This window comes from Ornithodoros turicata, chromosome 9 (assembly GCF_037126465.1).
Source record: "Ornithodoros turicata isolate Travis chromosome 9, ASM3712646v1, whole genome shotgun sequence".
Lineage (NCBI taxonomy): Eukaryota > Metazoa > Arthropoda > Arachnida > Ixodida > Argasidae > Ornithodoros > Ornithodoros turicata.
This window is the reverse complement of record NC_088209.1, coordinates 33517431-33540343: the sequence shown is the minus strand read 5'-3', so window position 1 is coordinate 33540343 and position 22913 is coordinate 33517431. Positions and strand designations below refer to the sequence as shown.

The window sequence follows — 22913 nt, the reverse complement described above, 5'->3', positions numbered from 1 at the left end:
GCGTGTGTTCGTCATGTATACCCATTTTACACTCATAGGGCACCCTCGTAGTTCTCGTAAAAATAAAGCAACAACGTAAACTGTCCGAGTATCAAGCCAGCGTGTCAATGAGTCGTGAGTGGCAATCTGCCAATGTGTTGCAGCGTGTATTCATTTATTTCCTGCTGGTCGAACCTGGCACTTGTCCGCAATTTTCACCGTTCGGTTGGTAACACATAGTAGATACGATCAACGTTTTGCACAACAAAAGCCAGTTCTGAAGTAAGAAAGTCAAATTCTGTATATAGACAGCAAAGAACCAATTGTTTCTGTTTGTTTCCCCCTGTCTTTTTCTTTCTCTCTTTTCTACTCCCTTCCCATTTCCCCATCATCATTTTTCGCTATACGTATTTTTCTTTTGTGTTATGTCAAGTGTATACGTACACCCGTAGTGTCTTTAAGTGAGCACGTGCCATCGAGCAGCTGGTCTCCATGTATATGGAGCCAATTTTCTCATTTTTTCTTATATCAATCAATTAATCAATCAATGAAGAAAATAGCCTCAGCTTTATGAAAGAACGTCGCGCTTTCTCGACATTTACAGATATAAACAGTTCAAGAAAAGTGAATTTATCGTGAAAACCCACTTCATATGACGTTAGTAACAGTCAAATCGTTATCGTCTAACCCGTCCAAAATGTTTGCGTCTGTGTTATACTTTCCTCCGTTATCCCGGACAATGGAGAATTCCAACGTGTCAGCAACACTTCAAAGCGATTGCACATATTTTTACACGCAGCAGTCGCAATACAGAGGGCACGGATACGTGCGGAATTCGTTTTGACCGTACCACGCGGACGCCGGTTGAAAACATCGACAGTTACGAATATGGAAATTCAACACACGAGGCGGCGTCGTGCACTTTTCATATAAATTATGCATGCGAAAGCCACAGCGCCAAAGAATATTAGGCAGATCGCGTATTGATTCGTAAAGCAGACGCCCTCAAAAATAGAGAGAGAGAGAGAGAGAGGAAAAAAGAGAGAACAGAAACGGCACCGTGCTGACTACATCATCGGGTGGCCTGTTTGTCAAACAAAGCAAAGCAAAGTAAAGCAATGTTGCGGTGGACGCCCGATTTCATCACTTTGTATCCACACAGTGTCTTAAAAAGAAGAAAAAAAGGATATTGACCCTAGAAACCGTGCAGACTTCAGAATCGTTTGGAAAACGTTTGTTTGTTTTTCTCTTTTTTTTTTCTCTATTGTCCCACCCACAAACGCGTTTTGGAGTAGCCAGGCCTGACTGGATCGGGCTAACATCTCCATATTTTTCTTTCATTTCCAATGCAATGCAATCCAAGATGATGCCACTGCATTTTTACGTACAGGGGTACGTTATATGCTAAAAGGAGCTGCCGACAGTTTTTAAGATTATTTGCATCGGGCCCGTAAGTTATGTGTAGATGTCAAATGCTAAATTGCATCCAACAGAGAGCGTCGGTTGTAATTTTTTAAACATGGAAGACGAACACATCAGATTTCGGTTATACGGTGACGTATGCATGAGCTCACGCAGCGCCACCTATAGAAGATACGGAAGGCCTGCTTAATGCCTCCTCTCACTCCTTCGCACGTAGCATTTCAAGTCAGGATGTCAGTCAATCACTGCAGACGACTTCAAACACAGGCTTTCTATGGCTACCGGCGACTGATTGCGGTTCGCCTCCACAGATAAAGCCGCCGAAAGCAAGATCCTGATTCGCGGGCTATTAATTATTACGTCACGTCGTTTACGCGACCGGACATTGTTCGTATGTGGTGTTCGCTCTCGCGCTTGAACCCCCCATCGAGATCGCAGTGGTTGAGGACTGTTTTGAGACAACGGTGCAACGTAACCAACGAGTTCCGTCACGTATCGGCGTCTTGTTTGCCCGGCAGAACAGGAAGCGGAAGTTACTGACAATGACGTCGCGGCAGCGAAAGTGTGTAGTTGGTTGCGAATCTAATTTAAATATTTTGCGGGGTGACTCTGAGGATCACGAGAAACCTCATGACAACGGGTTGCTTCGCTGTGACCGGATCCGGACTGAACACTGTAGACCTATTTCGGTTTCTGCACTGGTGGTCACCTGGAGGGAGCGGGATGCAACTGTGATGAGATCGCTCTTTCCCTGTAGAAAACGCAGTGAGAGCAAAGTTTACGGGGCTGTTTCTTTTTTCCTAAAAGGGGAGTGGTGCAAGAAAATGAAAAGCCACAGTCAAGCCGAGATCGAGTCAAACACTGCGTAAGCCACAACACAGTGTCTCGGCTGTCGACCACAGTCAACGCAATACACCTGTAGTTCTAATGTATAAAACTCACAAGGCAAACGTGTACACGGATTGTTCGTACAGTGAACTGAGGGACCACTGGAGCCACGGCGCGACTTCACTCGTGAATTCGATATTTATATTGCGTATTTATATATTGCGTATTTACGGCTTTGAAGATGCAGACATCGAAAAGCACATTGGACAGCGATACGGCCAAGAAAATTCTTCCCTGTCGAGTTTCGATGTCACGGTCACGCGATTTGGGCCGCACTTCTATGAAAGGATGGAAACATGGCGAGACCAATTGCATCAGGATGTTGTTTCAAAGTGCAAGTTTCATTATCCCTCAGAGGTCCACGGAAGAGACAATTACTAATCTTGTATCCCATTGTGTGTGAGTCACCCCGCATCCATCCAACATTTCACCATCGGCATTATCTGATTATCGGGGATGATTCACGTGCGTTATCGAAATGTTAATTCAAGACGCGTGTCAAACGGGCCGATAGCTACGTCCATCACGCGGCAGTGATTGAAATTTTAGTCATTCCTTCCTTAAAATTACGTGTTAGCGCCGCGAAGCAACTGTGGATGTGAGCGGCGTACGAACGAGGACAGGCGGAGAGAGGACAGCAGGAAGGAGTGGTAGGCAGGGGAGGTTAGTACGCGTCCTGTACCGACATTCGTCTAGAAAGGCCATCTTAAACCACGATGCCATACACTCAAAGAAAAAAAGGAGTACTTTTACTCCTTTTGGGGACTAAATGCATTGCCACAAAAAATAGTCCCTTTCGGGAGTAAATGCATGGGAGTAAATGAATGTCACAGAGTAGAGACTGCATTTAACGCGCTGTTTTGAGAGTCCCAGGTACATAATTCGTGTGCATGCATGAAAATATGTTGAAGCAAACCGTCAACCGTGGTATACCGAGTTATATAAAATCTTGCGCCATACATAGGGCGCAGTTTGCGAAGAAAGATGCGCTAACTGTTTCTTACTCTGTGTGGCTGGAAAATTGCTGTGTTGGCTGAGTTATACAGCCTTATGCCATCAGACTGACCAAGGGCACATATTTACGTAGACTGTTGCATTCAGAAGACAATTCGCGAAGTTCAGTGGCAATTTGCAGTCCAGGGGAGTAAATGTCGGGACTAAATGCCGGGTTTGGGGAGTAAAATGGGGAGTAATTGCAGTCCAGGGGGAGTATAAGCTGCAATTACTCCCCGTTTTCCTCCTTGTTTTCTTAGAGTGCACGGGAGCTTTTCTTTTTTCTTTTTTCATTTTTATTGTGGTTCATGGTGCTACGTACAAGAATGACATGAGCGAAGTCACGGGGGCTGGTCAATCATATCGTGGTTATTGATACTCAAGTTAGGCCAAATGAAACACACGGGTATTGAAGTTCTTCCACTCCGTAAACTGCAGTAAATATACTACTACATTGTACGTACCCCAGGATGCCGACCACTGGTTCCTATTTCATTCCATTGATCTATACGAAGTTTGTGCGCGATAGACATATCGTTTCGCGGTAGAGAAACCGTAGGACTCGCGTGATTTTCATTCAGGGCTCAGCTTATAGTGGACGACGATTGTTTCACAAACATGAAGTCACCTTGAGAAGCGGGCCCAGGGTCAACATTTTTACGGGACCTCAGTGGTCCGAGCTGTCTACGCTGGGCATACTTTCGTCTTTCGTCTTTCTTTGTCACAATTGGAATCGTTCCAGGAAACGCACTCGGAATCGCGGAGATGATCTCAGTCACGAATACACATGCAGGGTTATGAGGGCGCCACTTTTATGACTGTACAATTCATGACGGACAGAATAAACCGGAAGTGATGACGATGACAGAGAAAAGCAAACATAGAAACAAGAAATTATCAACAGCTCAGGAATCAAAAATAGCACCACTCCGTTCGGCATAGCTCACCTGACGAGTCATAATCTGTAGCTACGGTTCACCAGAACAGCAATCATCTGTGACTAAGAATTGACGTAAACTCTATAAGCTTTGTGACAAAAGATGAACGAGAAAGAAGTGCAGCGTGAGCACTCACCAATAAAGTGCCTTCAGCAGGATTTGTAGTGGCATCAACGAAATTTCTGACGCAATGGAGTGAGTACGATTCTCCATGTGCACACATGAAACACGTCAGGGGATCGTCACTCTTTTAGATTCCTGTTATTGAACAAGTTACGTTGTCCTTACTGGTGCGCTTTATATGGGCTTCGATAAGGTTTGTCAGATAACACCTGACGCGGCGTCTTATCTGCCACCGGTGCCCAGAGGGCATTGTTGGTATCCAGGGGAGAAAATGTACGAGGAGACAAACAAGTATGCTGCTCAAACGAAGTTAATGTGGAAAGGGGAGCTTGCTATTGAGCTGTGCCTCCCGACTTTGTCGTATATTGTGTCCAGGCACTTGTACTCGGCAGTAATGCAACCATTACCGGCTCATTTATCGACGCGTACCGACCTGCACGGGCCCCGGTACACACTGACGTCCATGCGTCAAGCAAGGCCGTTCAAAAGCAAAATGAGTTGGTCCCAGTGATTTATCCAGCCCCCCGTACACCCCCCTCACCCCCCCCCCCCCAATGTTCAGTGACAGCTCCTAACTTTTTCACATGTGTACCCCCTACAGGGGGTGCCCTTGCGATTTCAGCTTTAGACACATGTCGGTAAATGTAATGGCGTAACAATAATAATGACCCCCCCCCATTTTTTCCAACACCCTACATGCTTCGGATTCTGGATAAACCACTCGTTGATCCGTACGGTCGGTCCATAAGATCACACACACAATATATGTATGTGTTATTCACACCAATAGTCTGTGGGCAACAAATTGAAAGGGCGCAATCGGGCTGCTGTACGTTACACATTCGGATGGATTCATGACGTACAAGTGCAAACCAGGGAACAAGGACACACACAACATTTCGGTGGAACAACGTTATTTGGTATAGAGCCAACACTTGCTTGAGTGTAAGGAACACACATACAAAAGTCATCTTTGTATTTGTATACCTGTTTTTAAGACCCAGAGGTGTGGCACCCCTTTCGGAACGGTAGCACACCCCTCTGCTTGAGGAAAGTTGATTAACAGACCGTTGATAATGTGGCTTTCGAAGTAGCGGTGGCGGGACCGGCTTGCCGTTGTCGAAGTGCCATATCTACCGCACCCGGTCAACGAATGAGATTCTTAGTCACGCACGCAACCGTTGGTCATGACAACTTCCCGGAGACATTACCAACAGCCTATTAATAACACTCACACACACACAGACACTCGCTTTATCATATCCCATCGCATCACATCACGTCAACACCTTAAGCAAAGTTAGCCGATGCCGTCTATGACAAATGACGTCAAAAAAACACCACCACTGTTTCCCCATTGTTTCCCGAAACCCTCTACGCACTGTATTCGTCGATTACAGGCACCTCGCATAAAAGGTCACTTAAGCACGTGGGGGTCCGCATGAGATGTCGGTTTGCTGTGTGCATTCTGGGGAAAGAATTCGTGTTATGGCACGCACAGCGGTGTCAAAGCATATAGCACAGTATGATGGCTCTTTGAAAAGACAGATGTAATGGCAGCTCATCCAGGAAGATGTCGGGGACACTTTTACGGCGGCGGGGCGAGAGGTTTGTTTATGCGGTATTGGGCTAGAGGCTCCGCTGTAACTATGCGGTTGTGATCCCAGTTCGAGTCTCTCGCGGTTCGCGTTAGATAAGCCATCGTGATATAAGTGGTTTTACGTGCTTGCTGCTGAATGCAAGAGCTTAAGGAAATGGTACGCACTTTCAGAGCGATTTGGGGAAAATGATGCGGTTGTATAGGTTGGGGATAATCTGGCGACAGTTCTTGTGAAAAAAATAAAATAAATAAAAACAAATATAAATTCGCACGTTAATGTCACTAACTGTTCGAACTGTAATGTCAGCAGTGTAGATAAAAGAAATGTGCAGTGATATTTTATAGCATGATACATTCGGGTATTATCGGGTTATTATGTTTTGATTTCTGCCCAGCAAGCCGTCCGCTGTTAAAGGGCATATATTAGGGTGCATGCTGCATATAGTGGGATATGCATAGTGCATATATTGGTCAAACATAGCTATCTCGCGATTTATAGGAACCAGCACCCACATGTTGTGACGTCAAATCACACATTCATATAAACTGCTAGTAAATAGTGCACGTGATGCAACCTGACACGTGATTGGAATCCGCGGAGAAACCGCGTTTAACCCGAATTGGTCATAAACTGATTCGGGAGGAAATAATCGGGCGGAATATGGGATTAACCCGAAAAAGCCAAACCCTAGATGTAATGGATGCCGCACTGAACTACCGTTGGCTCCAAACGCTCTATTTTTATCGTGTAAGTTTCCCGGACAACAACGCCCCGGGCTTAATTCCTCTCCTACCTGTTTGCCTTCTTTTTGCTAACGCGGGAATCCGGGGATTCCCCTTGATCTAATTAACGTTTTCCGCTCGGTTCAGGTTCCCACAACAATGGCTAACCTTCTCCCCTGATACACGCACCTCTTTCTCACTCACATTATGCGAGGCGTTTCTCTCTATACTGCGCTCGATGCTAACACCAATACCGACAGGCCCCATTGCAGGAAATGTAATTAGGTTATGCTTAATTGCGTTTCGCCCAGCAGCTTCACGGCCTAGTCAGAAGTGACTGATTGATATGTGGTGGGCCCGTATTTACGCCAGAGTGCCGTGATGAAATTATAGGTAATGCAACATTATCGACGCTTTATCCTTTATCACTAGCCGTCGGACGGCACGTAGCGTCGTCGATCGGTTGCAGCAATGGTGTCGATATGCGTATTTTTTTTTTAATTCCGTGTTAGTGCCGCGAAGCAACTGTGACTGTGAGCGGCGTACAGATGTGGACGGATGGAGAGAGGACAGCAGGAAGGAGTGGGAGGCAGGGGGGGTTAGCATGCGTCCTGGGCCGACTTCATGGGGGAACTGCGCCGACATTCGTCTGGAAAGTATTCGGGAAAACCCAGGGAAAACCTCGTACGGCACAGCCGGTGGCAGGATTCGAACCCACCACCTCGCAGTCTTCAGCACGACCTTGGCTACCACCAACGATCGTGGGACGCCTTAATCCGCTCGGTCGCTGGTCGATATATGTGTGTGCGAACTGAGGGGGGCATTAATCACGCAGGCGCGGGAGGTACGTGATCTGTACGGCTAGGAAGGCATTGCACATTTTTATCATAACTCTGCTCGGTATGAGGTCAAAAAATCGCGGGCAATCGCCGACCCTGCTTTCCGAAAGCGTCTTCTTCCCCGGGCCATATAAAAGAAGAGGAGACTGTATTCTAACGCAATACCAATGTATTCAGAGTCGGGGGGGGGGGGGGGGATTTATTGGCAGAAAAAGAAAAAAGAAAAAGAAAGTGGAAAGGTCAGCACGCCGGCTTGCTATTCCCTAACAAAACAAAAACAAAGCAAAAAAGGAAAATATAAACTAAAAAGAAAAAGAACTGACAAAAAGACAAATCAATAAATGGACAAATAAAAACAAGAAAGAAAAAGACACTCGGCTCACAGGGAGCTCAGGAGGCCCGTATCGGAAAGGAGGGGGGGGGGGGGGTTATGTAAAGGGGCGAGTGTCGTTCCGAATTTAGAAATTTTCGAACTGGGAAATTCGCATTCTGTACGTGAATGGTTATCGGACACCCTGCAGACATATTACTGCGTGGATATCATGAAATGTCGAGCGCTGATAGGTGGGAGCGACCGAACGAAAACGAATAATGGATTTCGTATTCCCGTTTCAAAATTGACCTCGCCTACCGATTGCGAGGTCAAACAAACCGTGGCTAAGCCGTTTTATTGAAGATCCTTTTTCAAAAAGGGTTCTTTGTGTACGACGACGAGTAAGGGGAAAGTATATATAACCCAACCTAACGCTTTGTACATCTGGTCGGGTTCTCTCTTCCTCCACGAATATCATCTCAAAATAGATAAAAGATAAGGCAGACGGCTTCCGATATATTTGTTCCTGCCACCATTTATGAAATCACGCGGCCGAGGAGCCTTGATCGATACAGCATATCTCGGCAAAAGTATATTTGCTCAAGGCGCTTCGTCCCGTCTCTCGCTGATAAATTCTAAATATCCCCAGGAAATCGATTGAAGGGTATCCCAAAACAAAAAAGTCGGCCAGATGAGCACACACACTTTTCCAATACGTTATACGTTACCTCCTTTTTATATATTGTTTTAATAGATACACCCCCCACAACCAACCCAGGGCACACCTCCACAATGCCTGCTTAAGCTTGTACAAGATAGTCACCAAAAGCATTTAAGTTACTGAGTACCGGGCAAAAAAAAAAAAAAAAAAACTAATTGAGGTAAAACTAAAACAGGTAAAACTAAACAAATATCCCCAGCACTAAATACCCAAGCTCAAAAAGTATTTAAGTTTGAGTATAAATAGATACCTTGACGTCATCGTTGGAATTCGTTAGCAAAGAAATACGAAGAGCGTGAAGTTAAAATGGCATTGCGAAAAAGCGTTTTATTAGCTCGCAGGAACAACTGCTTTTCAAAATTACTTGACTGACTTAGGCAGAAACCCGTCACAGTATCTATGAGAAAAAGTTGTGCCATCACAACTACTTCGGGGGAGCAAGTAGCTTGTCCCTTAGAACACACCATTTTGGAGTAAAACTTATACCCTCCAGGGGGGATTCCACTTTACTCCATTTCCCACCGGGAGTAACAATGACAACAGTTACAGGCATCGTGCTAACACCATGAAACGGGTTTATGCCAGTACCTCTGCAGCTGCTTCGGAGTCCTGTCTGAAATTTCTGAGTTTCGAATATCTGTGTATCCGCTTATAAGCAGTTCGTCGTGTAGGCTACATACTCGATGAGAATGGGAAAAGTTGTGCGCGAAAGAGAAAGGTCATGGTAGTGTACAAAAGGTAGGGGTGCGATACCTTCTTCTAGGAAATTTGAGTAGCCCCACGAACTACTCTGCAAAAAAAAAAAAAAAAAAAAGGCATCCGAGCTTCCCTCAGCAACCCTCATTGGGAAGCGCTCCCGAACCCGGTAAACTCAGGGATTAGCATGCGACGTAATTAGTGTGTCAAAAGGTAACATATCACGATATGTCCTCTCCTAATGGTGACACCACCATCATCTGAGAGTCTTAATGCAAAACCATGGAATATATAGCAAAAATGATACTATACATATGTATGGCTGCACTGCATATAGCACACAAGTTGAAAGTCACCGTACTAGAAGGAGAGTGATGTCACACATCACTTGTTCATTAAAATTTGAAGGGCAAGAGGAAGTACCTATTTGCAGTGATGGAGTTATATGGTACATGCAGGAAGAAATAGTGAAATAGGGAGTAAGCGACTGAGAGGGGGAGTGAAAATGGAGTAAGAGTGGGAAGCTACTCCCCCGTTACACATTTTTTTGTCAGTGCTTGGCTCGGCTATGAAATGAATCGACATGGAATCCAACATGATGGGAATTCGGTTCGATGACCGGAGGATCTTTTCATCTTTCTTTTTCCTTCCATTTCAGGTCTGGTGACGAATTCAATATCTTCCGTTTATATATATATATATATATATATATAATCAAACTCGAACTCAATGATGGAAATTGATATTCTGAGGCTGGAACATCGCTTTCATCATGGAATCAGGCTTTCATCAAAGGCTTTCAATGGAACAGGCTTTCATCATGGAATCCAAGCCGGCATCAGCCTGGTTGACATTTCCTCTTTTCGTTCTATTAAACATACCCCCCTCCCCCGCCCACACACATAAAAACACACGCACTCGTTGACTTCCATTCTACGGTCGATGCCCAAGCACTCCGACGAACCTCTATAACCTGCGTTAATTATCTCCAACGAGGCACACCAATTACATCTCCGATTACTGGAACCCACGGGGGTGTAACTTCAAACAGAGCGGTACCAGTCATGGCGTCTCAAAGCTCGTATAAGACGTTGTGTCGAAAAAGTGCAATCGAGTCACGAGTCGAGTCGTCCATAGCGGAACGTACGATCCACAGGTCTTCGCTCCATAGGGATACCTCATCAACAACCAGAGCTTTATAAGTTACACAGAGGAGGTAATTAAGCTCCAGTTAAATGGCTCAGCGAAATTTAGCTGTAGGAAAAGTTACCGAAATCGAAACGTACAAAAACGTCGAAAACGTCGAAAGTTAGTTACTCACGGAATATAGTTGAAGTAGTCTTGAGTTAGTTCAGGCGATGTTTGTTTAAAGAGGCTAGATGCTACAACGTATCCAACGACATATTTGAAAATAACACTGCTCACGGCAGAACTTCATAGTTTACACAACGAACTAGATTACACAAATATGCATGTCAACAATGAAACTTGTTATGCAGGCGAGAAACACCTGAACAAACACAAGTCGCTTCATGGCACTTGACGTGGTACTCATCAGTAACAACAAACACTACATGAATGACGATGAGATGAGGTGTTTCACGGCAACAATTGCGGTACCACACCACGATAAATATTAAAAAATCAACATGATACGCTGGGTATGACGGATGTTCACATACCTTATTCGAGCATATGATTTAATTAAATGAATGCTCAAACCAGCGCAAGACCACTAGCTATATAAGCAAAATGAAAAACCGTTTTCCTGAGTTGCTTGAATTCATGGAAAACCCTCGCAGTAGAAAAACCTGTGCCTGTCGAAAGTGAACAGTACTGGCGACAAAATTTACGACAGAATCGTTTAAACCACAGGCGAAAGTAACTGTCCCTCGAGTGCAAGTTACAGATGAAATATAATTAAATTACAGTTACTCATTTTCGAAAGTAATTATGCAAAATAATTAATTACAGTGACTCAATCACACGTGAATGATTATTTCACCGCCCTGACGACATTTTATTGCATTGCTCGTAGTCGTTGGGTTCAGCCAGCAGTGCGCTCGATTGGTTTCTCATACCGAAACATACAACAGACGGTCCCTCCTCTGACGTGACATCTTAACATAAAGTGCACAGCCACTGCTTACGTAAGCCAATGCTGGACACCTGGATCAGTATAGGGGTGGAGTGAGGATAACAGGTGTTTTTGACAGGTCGACATGTGCCACAGAGCGGACTGAGTTCAGAAAAGTTATACGCAAAAGTGTGAGATGGGGGGTTATATCATGCGGCACGAAGGCGGGTCTAGCCCACGGAGAACTGGAACGCAGTATGCGGTGTAACTAAGTATTCCGTGCTGCGGCGAACGGTATATGGAGCCAGTTACCGTGTAGGTGTAGTTCCAAGTCTTTACAGGGCCACGTCACGTCACACGATTGTGCGGTACGCTTGAGAATGTACAGTCACCACGCAGTACCCACAGTACCCACGCAGTACCCACAGTACCCACGCAACAAAAATAATTAATTTCACAAAACGGCAAACGGCTCTCAATAAAAATTTAATAGCATTTCAAAAAGAGTTTCGCCAAGAATTTATCGTCAACGATGGCCCGATAACGTTACCGTATTTTCACGCATTTGACACAATTCCCAAAGATGTAGCCAGCTTTTATACTTGCCCACACCAGCGATGAGAAACAAACATGTCATCGTCATCATTCAATTCCTGTAATCGTCATCACCTTTTTGTTGTCGTTCCTCTGACCACACTTCGGAGAAGAACAGTCTCTGTACGAAATATCGGAGGGTCCCATCTTGAGGATCCTGCCTCAACGTTCGTATATTATTGCGGATTGAGGTGTAACTGCCAGTGAACTATGCAGTTGAAGCATATAAAATGCACAATTTTCTTTCGAGGCTCTTTGAATAAATACGGAAGAAGAAATGATAATAGAGATGACACGAGACGGAGTTCTGCGCCCGAGGACACAAAGTCATACAAGTATAATGGCACCAACTGAGATAAGGAAACAAACCTAGGAATCAAGTACAGTAATACGAAATAAGCGAAATGCCCAGTGGAGGGAATGGATGGGGGCAAAAATTTCGTGACGATATAGGGCCTCAAGAGGGCCGTTACTCTGTGTCCATAAGAAAGGATTTCGTTTCCTTTTCTTCTTCTTTTAAAGTGCCGTATTAATGACCAAAAAAGGGCTCGCCGCATCAAAACTCCAGTTTCGGATCGGCCATAAACGAGATATAGTAGGACGACTTTAACGCTTCGTAATACGCTACACTCGTTATTCTTTAAAAAAAAAAGTGTCTGAGCGCTTTAAGGCGTTTGCCGCGTGGCAGCATTTTAAGTAGCATTGCTCGCACTGCCGGGGAGACACTTAATTCGGCGTCGAGCAGTCTCACAAATCGCACCGAGGATTAGGAAAGTTTACGGCGTACTCGACGTTGAGAACCCTCGTGCGAGCTTTCCCCCCCGAGATATAATGTGAAAGTGACGTCTCCAGATGCGATACAGATGTGATACTCCAGATGAAGCATTTGCACGCGCTGTATGCGTTCAGGGACTTAAGACTCGGAACGTTGGATAGAAGCAAGGAAAATTCACCTACCGCACTACATGCACCTTTGAGGCACCTATCGTGTCCTGTTGAACGGTATACTGTAAACGTATTTTTGTTCGCGATGTATGAATTTTTGCGAATCGCGCATTTAGTCATTTGCGAAGTTATTCGCGAGCATTTAATTTCGCGATTCCAGGACCTATACTTCCTTCCGCAGGATAAACGTCAAGCTGTGTTCGCGAGCACAATTTTTCGCGATTTTTTAGCGGTCGCGAAATTCGCGAAAATTAATAAATCGCGAATAAAAATACTATTACACTAATCCTGAAAGGATGCCGAGGTACTAAATGCGGACATGCCTTTCTAGCATGCGAGGTTGGTGATTCTTTCACAGCGAAACTTCCTCCATTCCGGAAGTGGTCGTTCCGGGGTCTGCGATGTCTGTCCACCGGAAGCAGAATCGTTTTGTTCAAAATGTTGTTTTATTACGCGCTACAGGGGTGGTATGGAACATGTAAGGAGGAGAACAAGGAGGAGGAGGAAGAGGTGAGTTTGGAAGAACAGGCTGGGGAATAAACACGTTTTACCGAACTTGCCTGCATGTATATAACGCACGTGAAGTGCGACAAAACGGGCGAAGATATATATATTTGGTGATCGACATCGCTCCGACATTTTCTCACGCATTCGTGACATTAGCACCGCCACCACCACAACAAATAAATAATGATGTAGTGGGATGTTTCGCCCCACATGCACCACAGCACCATATGTAAGGTGCTTTCGAGCTAAATTCTTTGTCATATATAGCAGAGAGGAAATCGTTGGCGCTAGAGAGAGAGAGAGAGAGAGAGAGAGAGAGCACAAAGAAATGCGGCGAATAAATAATATCTGAGTACCGTGGATCTGTTTCTGAAGGTTTGCTGCATACTGAACAAAAAAAAAAAACAGATAGAGAGAGATGAGAAAGAAGAAGAGAAAACAGTGTTCATCGTACGTATTCAGCAAGCGTCGTATCTTCAATTCTATGATTGAGAAGGCTCTGTTTCTTTTGTGTACCTTTTTCCGTCAATGGGGCCTGGAAACTGATTGTACCTGGTTCAATCAGTGGCACGCGGAACGAGGTATACAATTTTCTGTTCTTTACAACATACGTAAAAGGGATGTTCTTCGAAATAAACAACAATTTTGTTTTCTCAGGCTCAAATGAAAGGTGAACTAACAGCGATAGAAAAGGCGTTTGCAAGCCCGTATGAGCCAGTGTTTTAAATGAAACACACTTTCCTGAAAACGTGTTTTCTACAGAATGTCTCCTTCGAAATGGTGCTTTTTGAAGAATAAACCATTTAGAAGGGCGTTTTACCTGGCAGCCTTCTGCATGGCGCTAAACGTACACCGCAAAGGTGTGCCATATGGGTGAACACACTTACACCTGAAAGGCGTAACAAATTACTATGTCATGATTGCGTCACAGGTTGCCGTTGCTGCTCTCATAATGAAACACGGAACTAGAGCACTGTACGGCCTCCAGCCTTGCCCAAGGCTGGGTAAAGCTTTCTTTCGGTGGGCCTGGGTCGAGCTCAGGTTTTACACTGACGGGCCTATACATCGGGCTTGTGTTACGCCAGTGTTAGTTAGCCACGGTCAACGTTTATAGCCCGCTGCTGTGGAGTTGACGGGCCGGGAGAAATTCCTCGGGCTCGGGCTCGGGCTCGGGCTCGGGTAAGGAAACCTAGAAATCCTTCGGACTCGAGCCAGCAGAAACAGGTAGGGAACCATTGGGGCTGGCACCGATGGGTAAATCAAAAGAAAGCTTAGCTCGCAGGGACCCGGGCAATAAAAAAATCGTGCAGTGTTCTACAGAGAACAACCAACGATCATAAAAGCCGTGCAACTCGTGCAGCCTGCTGTATACTTATCAACGCGTTCACCTGCATGATTAAACGAGAGGCATTGAAACATAGGGTGTCTACGTCACTTCAGCTATGGCACGTTATATATATATATATATATATATATATATATATGCATTACCATAAGGAAAAAAACAACAACAAACCACCAACCATTATTATGCGCCATCGAAAGAAGCGAGGAAAGATAACTAACGAATAAAGAACGCCCCAGAATCCTGGATAACGACGGGCACAACAATGCAGGCCAGCGTTATAAGTGACCGATATAGAAGTTGTGCTTTTTGTCCATTGTATGCATAATGGTGGCGAGCATCTTCCAAGAACTCCCGCGCCCGCCGAGCACACAGCCTCGGTCGTTGAGTACGGGGCACACGCACATGGCCCTTGCTTACGGGTACGTCCCCGAAAATGACTGTTCTGGGACTGCAAAACCATCAGAGCACGCCCCCGTGATCGTTAAAAACGAATTCTCGGAGCATGCAGGGAGCGCGGACTCGTGAAAAGTCGAGTCACGCAAGCTGGCGCAGAAAATGCAACGGTGCAAGAAGAGCAATAACATCGGAAAGCAAATGCAACATTTATGAGACAGGTCGGAGGGCAGTAATAAGGTTACTTACTTATTGAGGTGTCCACCAACTTCATAGATGTTCTTGGAAAACGGTAATGACAACCGCGACCTCAGTAATCCTGATAAAGAAAAAGTACTGCCTCTCCTCTCTTGTGGGGCTCCACTGAAACACCGCAACAGTAAACAAAGACCGTCTAATTGAAAAATATAGGAGGCTCTCTCCCCTGGAAAGGTCCGCGATGTATCGGTCGGAGAATTAACTTAGGTGACGTTTAATCTAAGTCGGTCTACTTTGTTAACAACTAAACATAATTTCATTAATGTAAGCCTACCCGAAAGAGAACGTCACACGGAATTTGTGTCAGCCACGTAAAAACGACGAAAGCTCTACACCAAAAATGGCACACATCTATACGGTGCAGGAAATTAGCTTTTTAAATATCGCATTGCTTTTGATTCTAATAGATATGCTCATTTTCGCTTCGCTCGCGATATAAACTCACGTGTAAACGCGCAGACTGTTTGTTTTTTCTTCCATTTTTGTTTTTCACTCGCAGAAAGTATGAAAGACCTTCTGATTTTTAAAATATATATTTTGAATACGTCTATAAAGTCATCTACCAGCGGCATGGTCGCGGGAGTCTCGTGGGCGTCCCGCCCGATGGCCGCTCGTTGGGCGTCCTGCTCGTTGCTTCGCGGCGCTAACACGAAATAAAAAAAAAGTTATCCGTCATGCTGACACGAAGATCTTAGCAGGCTCCCAGTGTGCACATGCACTGACCTCATGGTGGCGACCTCCGATACAAGGACTTGCAGCACCGGACCTTTAAAGCACCTCCCTTGGTGCGATGCACGTCGGGAAGTCTGCTATGCATACAAAGAAGTTATTTGTCGAAGGGCTCGGAAAGAATCGGGAAGAAGTAAGAAATCCGCGACGGTTACAAAACTACCATCTGCAGCCATTGATCAGGGTGAATGTTTGCGAGACTGCACCGCGATTATTTAATTAGACGGATTCCCTCTCGTCGCTTGCACGCGAGGGACAAAGATCCGCTGAACAATAAAGATTTCCTTTTCATCTGGCCTCCGCGCACAAATTCTACCCACAGAAGGTAAAAAGAGCCACTGAATAGGATACACGCTTTACGCAATACACAAGACGGCGCCTGTTTACCGCACTGTTCGAGCCTGAGCTGTTTGACTGAAAAATTCCTCTGCTGGGACAAATGTTCTTTATGAAGCCTGAATACGAGAGCATAAAATGTTGCAGTAAGCGGAAAATAGAGCTCTTGCGACGGAGGACAGGAGACGACAGAGCCGTGATTTTCTTTTTATGAAACGAACGTGGATCGACGTTCTTTTACCTGCATGGGCGTCGAAAGAGCGAAACTATTTATGGTTATCCAGTCCCGTCCAATCCAGTGCGGGAAATGACGGCGAAAATCGAGAGGAAACGTCTGGCGGTAGAGGTCGCGCGTGTGTATAATAATAATTATGGCTGTGCGAATATAGGGATTTTTACTGTACCGAAGCGGATAATTGCATATTTCATTCGAATTGAGAATCCAGCACGGAATTCGATATTCGAATTCTGCCGATATTTGAATTTTGAATCGAATATGGAATTCGATATTCGAATTCCGCCGATATTCGAATTTTGAATGGAATTTTGAAGCGAACATGGAATTCGATATTCGAATTCCGCCGACATTCGAATTTTAAATCGAACATGGAATTCGATATTCGAATTTTGAATCGAACATGGAATTTGACATTCGAATTCCGCCGATATTCGAATTTTGAATCACACATGGAATTCGATATTCGAATTTGGAATCGAACATGGAATTCGATATTCGTATACGGAATTCGATATTTGAATAGAAACGGTGTCTCTTCTAAACCGAATTTTTCGAGCAGCTCCGAAGCAGCACTCGTAAGCCCAAAAACGCCACAAGGTGTAGTAGTAATTCTTGATAATATTTTCAGAGTGGCAGGGGTGTTTTGTAGCATCTTTGTTGTAACGCTTCGCAAATATCAAACTCATCAATCAGAAACTCGGCGCCGAATGAACTTTCCAAAGGTACAGCTGAGCGTCTCTTCCGGCGGCATTCACGTGTTTGTGTCTCACACGTGGTTTCACAGGAATTACTTGGGGGGAAAAAAGTATCCCTTTTCAAGATGTGAGTTATACAATCTGACGCTTCTGAAGTGTAGCGGAATACAAGCATGAGGAATAATTTGCGCACGCAATTTTAGCGGCACGTTCTTGTGGAGCTTTTCATAGTCACGATTTATTTGTTGTTGATGCTGTTGTTTTCTTACGCCTACTGCACGTAGTAGTGGTTCATTTATCGGTTTGTGTTGGATGAGATAGGAACAAAACTACAAAAGCAGCATGAGTAAGACACATTCCGGCCAGCTATATTCCGTCAAATAACAATAAAAACAGCAAGGGAAGAAGCAGAGAAGCAAGAGAAAGAAAGATTGGACAGCGAAAATGAATGCATGCAGATCATGGAAAGCACACATTTCAGCAAGGTTCGCAATAAAGTGCAGACTGAATTGTCTTTTAAACTTTTCCATGCATCCACAGGCAGATGGACTTACGTGTACTTTTGGGATACGGAATACTTTTATTCGTGATGAAATACATAGGTCGTTAATTAAAAAGTGGGAGGGAAACCGAATACATGATGGATGAACATCTAAAAGGAAAAAAAAAAGAAAAGAAAAGTTCCATAACCCGCCGGCTGCCTCTGTACAGGAACAATATACGCCACTCAATATTCCATTGTCCGCACTGCCTTTGTACGGCTCTGATAGTTGACATTCAATCTCTGACGTCTTATAACTCAACAAAGAATCGGAACTTGACACCATCGTGTGCTTCGACAAAACGACTAATTGCCGGCTGCTCAACGAGCACTGCCGGTCTTTATCTGATAAAAAGTATGGAACATCAGCGAACTGGAAATCCTATGCTTTCAGGTCAGAAAAAGAGCTTCATGACTGGTCCGCGATAACAACAATTGATTTTGAAATTCAAGAAGGCAAGGCCAGATTTCCGAACAACACAAGAGAAGATGTCGTTACCGAGACCCGAGTATGACAGAGCATGTTTATGGTCACGTGTAGGGTGTCATGCACACATTATTCCTTATTGTTCCTGCGTTCGGATCAGCTTCCTCAAACGACGTAATGGTGCGCATGAATGATGTCGGCACGCACATCGTATTTACGCGGGATATTTCTGTAGGGTCGTCCCTTATCAGACGATATATGAGCTTGAGAGACGCAGCGAATTGTATGATCATATGCGAACGGTGCTTAGGTCTGAGAGCGTTCGTATAATTCTCGTCTTTATTCAGGTTCGCAGACGTGCCTGTTCAATAATGAAGCTGAATGACACCGTGTCGAAATGTTCTATTAAGATGCTGTGAGATATTGTCAGACTTAAAATCGGTAAAACAGTGCAATAATACTAAAAACGACTGTTTCTGGTATTATTAGACAATGGTTCTTAGTATTAGTGCACTGCTTTACCGATTTCAATGATGAGTACCCACCAGGCCTAAGTTGCTGCATTATTGTCAGATATCGCGAGACGAGGCAAGTGTCAAAAAGACACGTGCAACAATTTTATTATTTATTATTTATTGATTTATATATTGATATATTTTATTGATATTATTATTATATTTTATTATTTATTATTTAAATGATGGTGAGTGGGGATCTTCAACGTCAGGGGCGATACCGTGGTGAGATGGAATATTGAGTCACCTCAAAGTGAGGACCGAAATCCTATACAGTGTCCAAAAACTTTAGAAGAGCTTCTAGGGCAGAGCGTAGGTGGGCTTGATTTGACCAACCAATTTTGACATAGCAAGAAGGCGAGAGTCCAGCTGATTTAGAGACACTGAAAGTGTAGATAGGAAAGGTTGGTATAATGCGGACAGTGAAGAAGGATGTGCTTTAGATCTTCCAAATCACCGCAATGGCGGCATTTAAAAGATTCAATTTGCCGCAAGCGGTAACGACACTGAGCTGTAAAACCCATATTGATTTTTTTTTAAATTCTGTGTTACTGCCGCGAAGTAACTGTGCCTATGAGCCGCGTACAGTTGTGGGCAGATGGAGAGAGGGCAGCAGGCAGGGGTTAATACGCGTCAAGGGACGGCTTCAGGGGCAACCGTGCAGACATTGGTCTGGAAAGTCTTCAAGAAATCCAGTGAAAACCTCAGACCGTGTCCGTGTCAGGGTTTCGAAGCAACTATGGCTTTGATCGTCGTACAGGTGTGGACACATGGAGAGAGGACAGCAGGAAGGAGTGGGGGACAAGGGGGTTAGTATGCGTCCTGGGCCGACTTCAGGGGGAACTGTGCAAATATTCGTCTGGCACGTCTTCAGAAAACCCAGGGAAAACCTAAGACAGCACAGCCAGCGCAAGGGCCCAAACCCAGCACCTCCCAGTCTTTAGCACGACCATGGCTATAGCACCAACCGCTCGGCCGTGCCGCTGCTAAAAGCCACATTGAATCACATCCGACGAATTAATGCAGCGCGAAATTGTTCCGTTCGCGTATCGACGTACATTTATTCAGCGACCGACGTCTGCTCCTAGCAGATTTATGCCTCCTTCCAGTGCGACGAAGCGTCGGAGCAAAGGGTCCCGGGAAGAAAGAATCCGGCAGGTTGCCGAATAAGACTCCCGCGCTAAACGCTGTAGATCACGCCGTGTTCACCACTGTTACCAAGGCGTGCGGCACGTCTTAGGTTCCTCAGGTTTGCGCCTGCAATCCGCTAAATGAAGCAATTAGGAAGGCCTGCCGCGGCGGTCCCAAATTGAGCACCCGAACAGGCGAACGGATGCGAAGAAAGAACCGCTCGTTACAGTCAGCTGCAACAAAGAGTGAAACGCTCTGAGACGTGCTTTTTTTCTCCTTGCGTGGCGGAAAACAAAAAAATGCTGATAGGTGGATCCAATTTGGCGGCTCCTTTAATTGGGTGCAAACAGCACCCTTGTTGCGCCCGCAGCTGTTAGCGAAGTGTGCGAGGGTGCAGTTATTCTTGGGCAGCAAGGGAGAGGAATGTTTGAAGAAACACTGGTCGACGTGTGGTAAAAAGGGGGCCACAGTTTACGTGACTATATAAACAATTGCAGTGGTGGCTGTTACTTTGTGTAAAGCGGACTGTTGGTGGACATGCCAGCGTTGTGCGGTGTTACAATGTTTTCCAGCAAAGCAAACTTTCGAGCAGTAAATGAGCTGAAACACACAGAGACGTGTGTCTCGTTTCTCGCTGTGTGTGTGTTTTTTTAGCGCTTTTAGTACAAGCTGAATATCCAACATGCCCAGTTTCGACGTCTAAGGCAAACCTTGTGCTCGAAATAACTGCATTCATTCGTGAAAGAACTGATGTTCTGAGGCTGGAACAACATAGAAGGGACAAATACATACAAGGCCTCAATTTGCCTAAGAAATTAACGATGAAAGATGAAAGTCACTGAAAAGGTTAGCCAGCTGTAGGACTCGAACCCACATCTTCTGGATTGCCGGACTTGCTGGATTGCCAATCCAGAAGATGTGGGTTCGAGTACTACAGCTGGTTAACCTTTTCAGTGACTTTCATCTTTCATCGTTGCATTCATTCGATTGTTTTGGATTGGAATTGATGTACATGTACCAACTACCCCACCTGCTACGCTTGTGTATAGCATACGTGCACCTTGTAATGTCACCATGTCACTCTCGTTCTCTCTTTAAATCGTCTCAAATGCGTAGTTCGTGCTTGAGATAAGTTATGTGAACCATTAACATCTGATTTCTACGTCACACTCGGGCACCCGCAGTCTTGAACACATCAGGCACACTCGCACAGCTTCACAGACAGGTGTCAATGGTTCGTTATTACTATTATATGGTGGTATTACTATTATATGGTGGTATTACTATTTATAGCCATACGTTGCTCTCTTCTTAGAAAAGTTACATGCCTGTTCATTTTACTGCGTAACAAAATGCGCACATTATTACGGCTGAAACACACACACACACACACACACAAAAGAAAAAAAAGGAAAAGGAAGGAATAACGCTGTAGGAGAAACATGCTCGCATCCCAATACTATTCTCCACATTAGGACCATCAGTAACATCAATCGTCAGGTGGTTCCACAGAGACCCACTTCAGTTTGTATACAGGAGGGCGCATCTGCGCATGCGCATAGAACAGACGTGGCTGGTAGAAAAAGGGTAGTAGGAAACCGCATGGTATGTACGGCGTATTTGGCCTTTCTGTGCAGCACATGCAATAGCTACACCACTTTGCAGCATGCCTTTAATAGCGGCCGAAAACGCACAGTGACTTGATGATTGCGCGATTTTTACCCACCAAAAGAACCCACCAAACAGCAGCGCCGCCGCATCGCTATGACGTCACGCATTGAAGTGAGTGCATAGCTGTAACAAGAGTCTCAACTCAGAACTCAGAAAAGCTAATGCATAAACAGGCACCCCGCCCAAAAGTCAACGCTTAATGGCACATTCGCTGAAACAGGTCAGGTTTGCAGCCTGGCATGGGTTCATCAGAATACGTATAAAAGGCCCACGTTTTAGCAAACATTTACCGCGTGCTCATTAGCGCAACTGCAGTCAGGTATGGCAAGTTCTAAATTAGCCTGATCGTTAAGTGATAGATTATTAAGGCTTCAGCGCATATTGCCAGAACCAGACAGACACCCACGTCAGCAGCAGGTGCTGTAAAACGAGGTAGAAATTACGTTGTGTCTCCTTCCAATACGTGTTCCTGATTACCTGCATGCACACGTTTTCTGACAGAGTACCGTATTTCGGGTGGCGAATCAAGTGTGAGTTGGTTACATATGTATAGTCACCCCAAGGAAATCTTCATAATTATTAGTTTAGACGATCTTCACCAAGACAGGTGCGCCGTTAGAGTACCATCACATGTGGTTGTCACTCAGCGCACGAAATATTATTGTAGCGCCTTAATTGTTTGACGGCACAAGCAGCTTTCACAGCGCGTTATGTAATACAGATAGAACACTATGGTTTTAAACTGCTCTGCTTCTAATGGTGGAGGTTTACAAGTCCGCAGCGCGAGCACCCGTGTTGCATAAGGGCATCGCCTGTTGCTGCAAAGCAAAGCCTGCCCAAAATTCAGCGGATATTCCAATGCCTATCCCAAGGAATAACAACAAGGGTACATAAAAGATTGAAATAGGCTTGAGTCGTGTTTGCTATTTGTTCCTGTCTCAGAACTTTCAATCAGATACGACAGAGCCTGGGAATAGATGTTTAGGCGATACGCTTGAACTGTTAAAGAGTTTTTATGCATATGTGTAGTTCAAGGTTTTTTTTTGGGCATAAGGGCTACTTTTTTAAAGAGTTATGCTTCATACTATCCTTAGAAAGCTAAGCCCAGCGCTGCTATCTGTCCCCGTTCGTTAGCGCACTTTAAAGCAAAGATAAAGATTGTGATTGCAATTTTGTTTGCACTATATGAATGCGAGTGAGGCAAGAGGCGAAAACCCTGTAGGCTTGCGTATCTAACATATCAATAACTTACATATAAGGTATACAGTATTGC

General features: G+C 44.8%; 1 protein-coding gene across 7 annotated transcripts in view; it reads right to left on the bottom strand.

The window, feature by feature from the left end:
* The window catches only part of LOC135368686 (GTPase-activating Rap/Ran-GAP domain-like protein 3), a 487058-nt gene that overhangs the window by 92703 nt on the left and 371442 nt on the right, over nucleotides 1-22913 (bottom strand). The window contains exon 1 of one of the 7 annotated variants that reach the window (XM_064602136.1): nucleotides 4357-4475. The exons of the other annotated variants lie outside the window; for them this stretch is intronic. Within the exon in view, the coding sequence (XP_064458206.1) occupies nucleotides 4357-4433 (77 nt within the window). The 5' untranslated portion in view covers nucleotides 4434-4475. Of the gene's footprint in view, nucleotides 1-4356; nucleotides 4476-22913 lie in introns of those variants that run through there. 7 annotated transcript variants of the gene reach the window in all.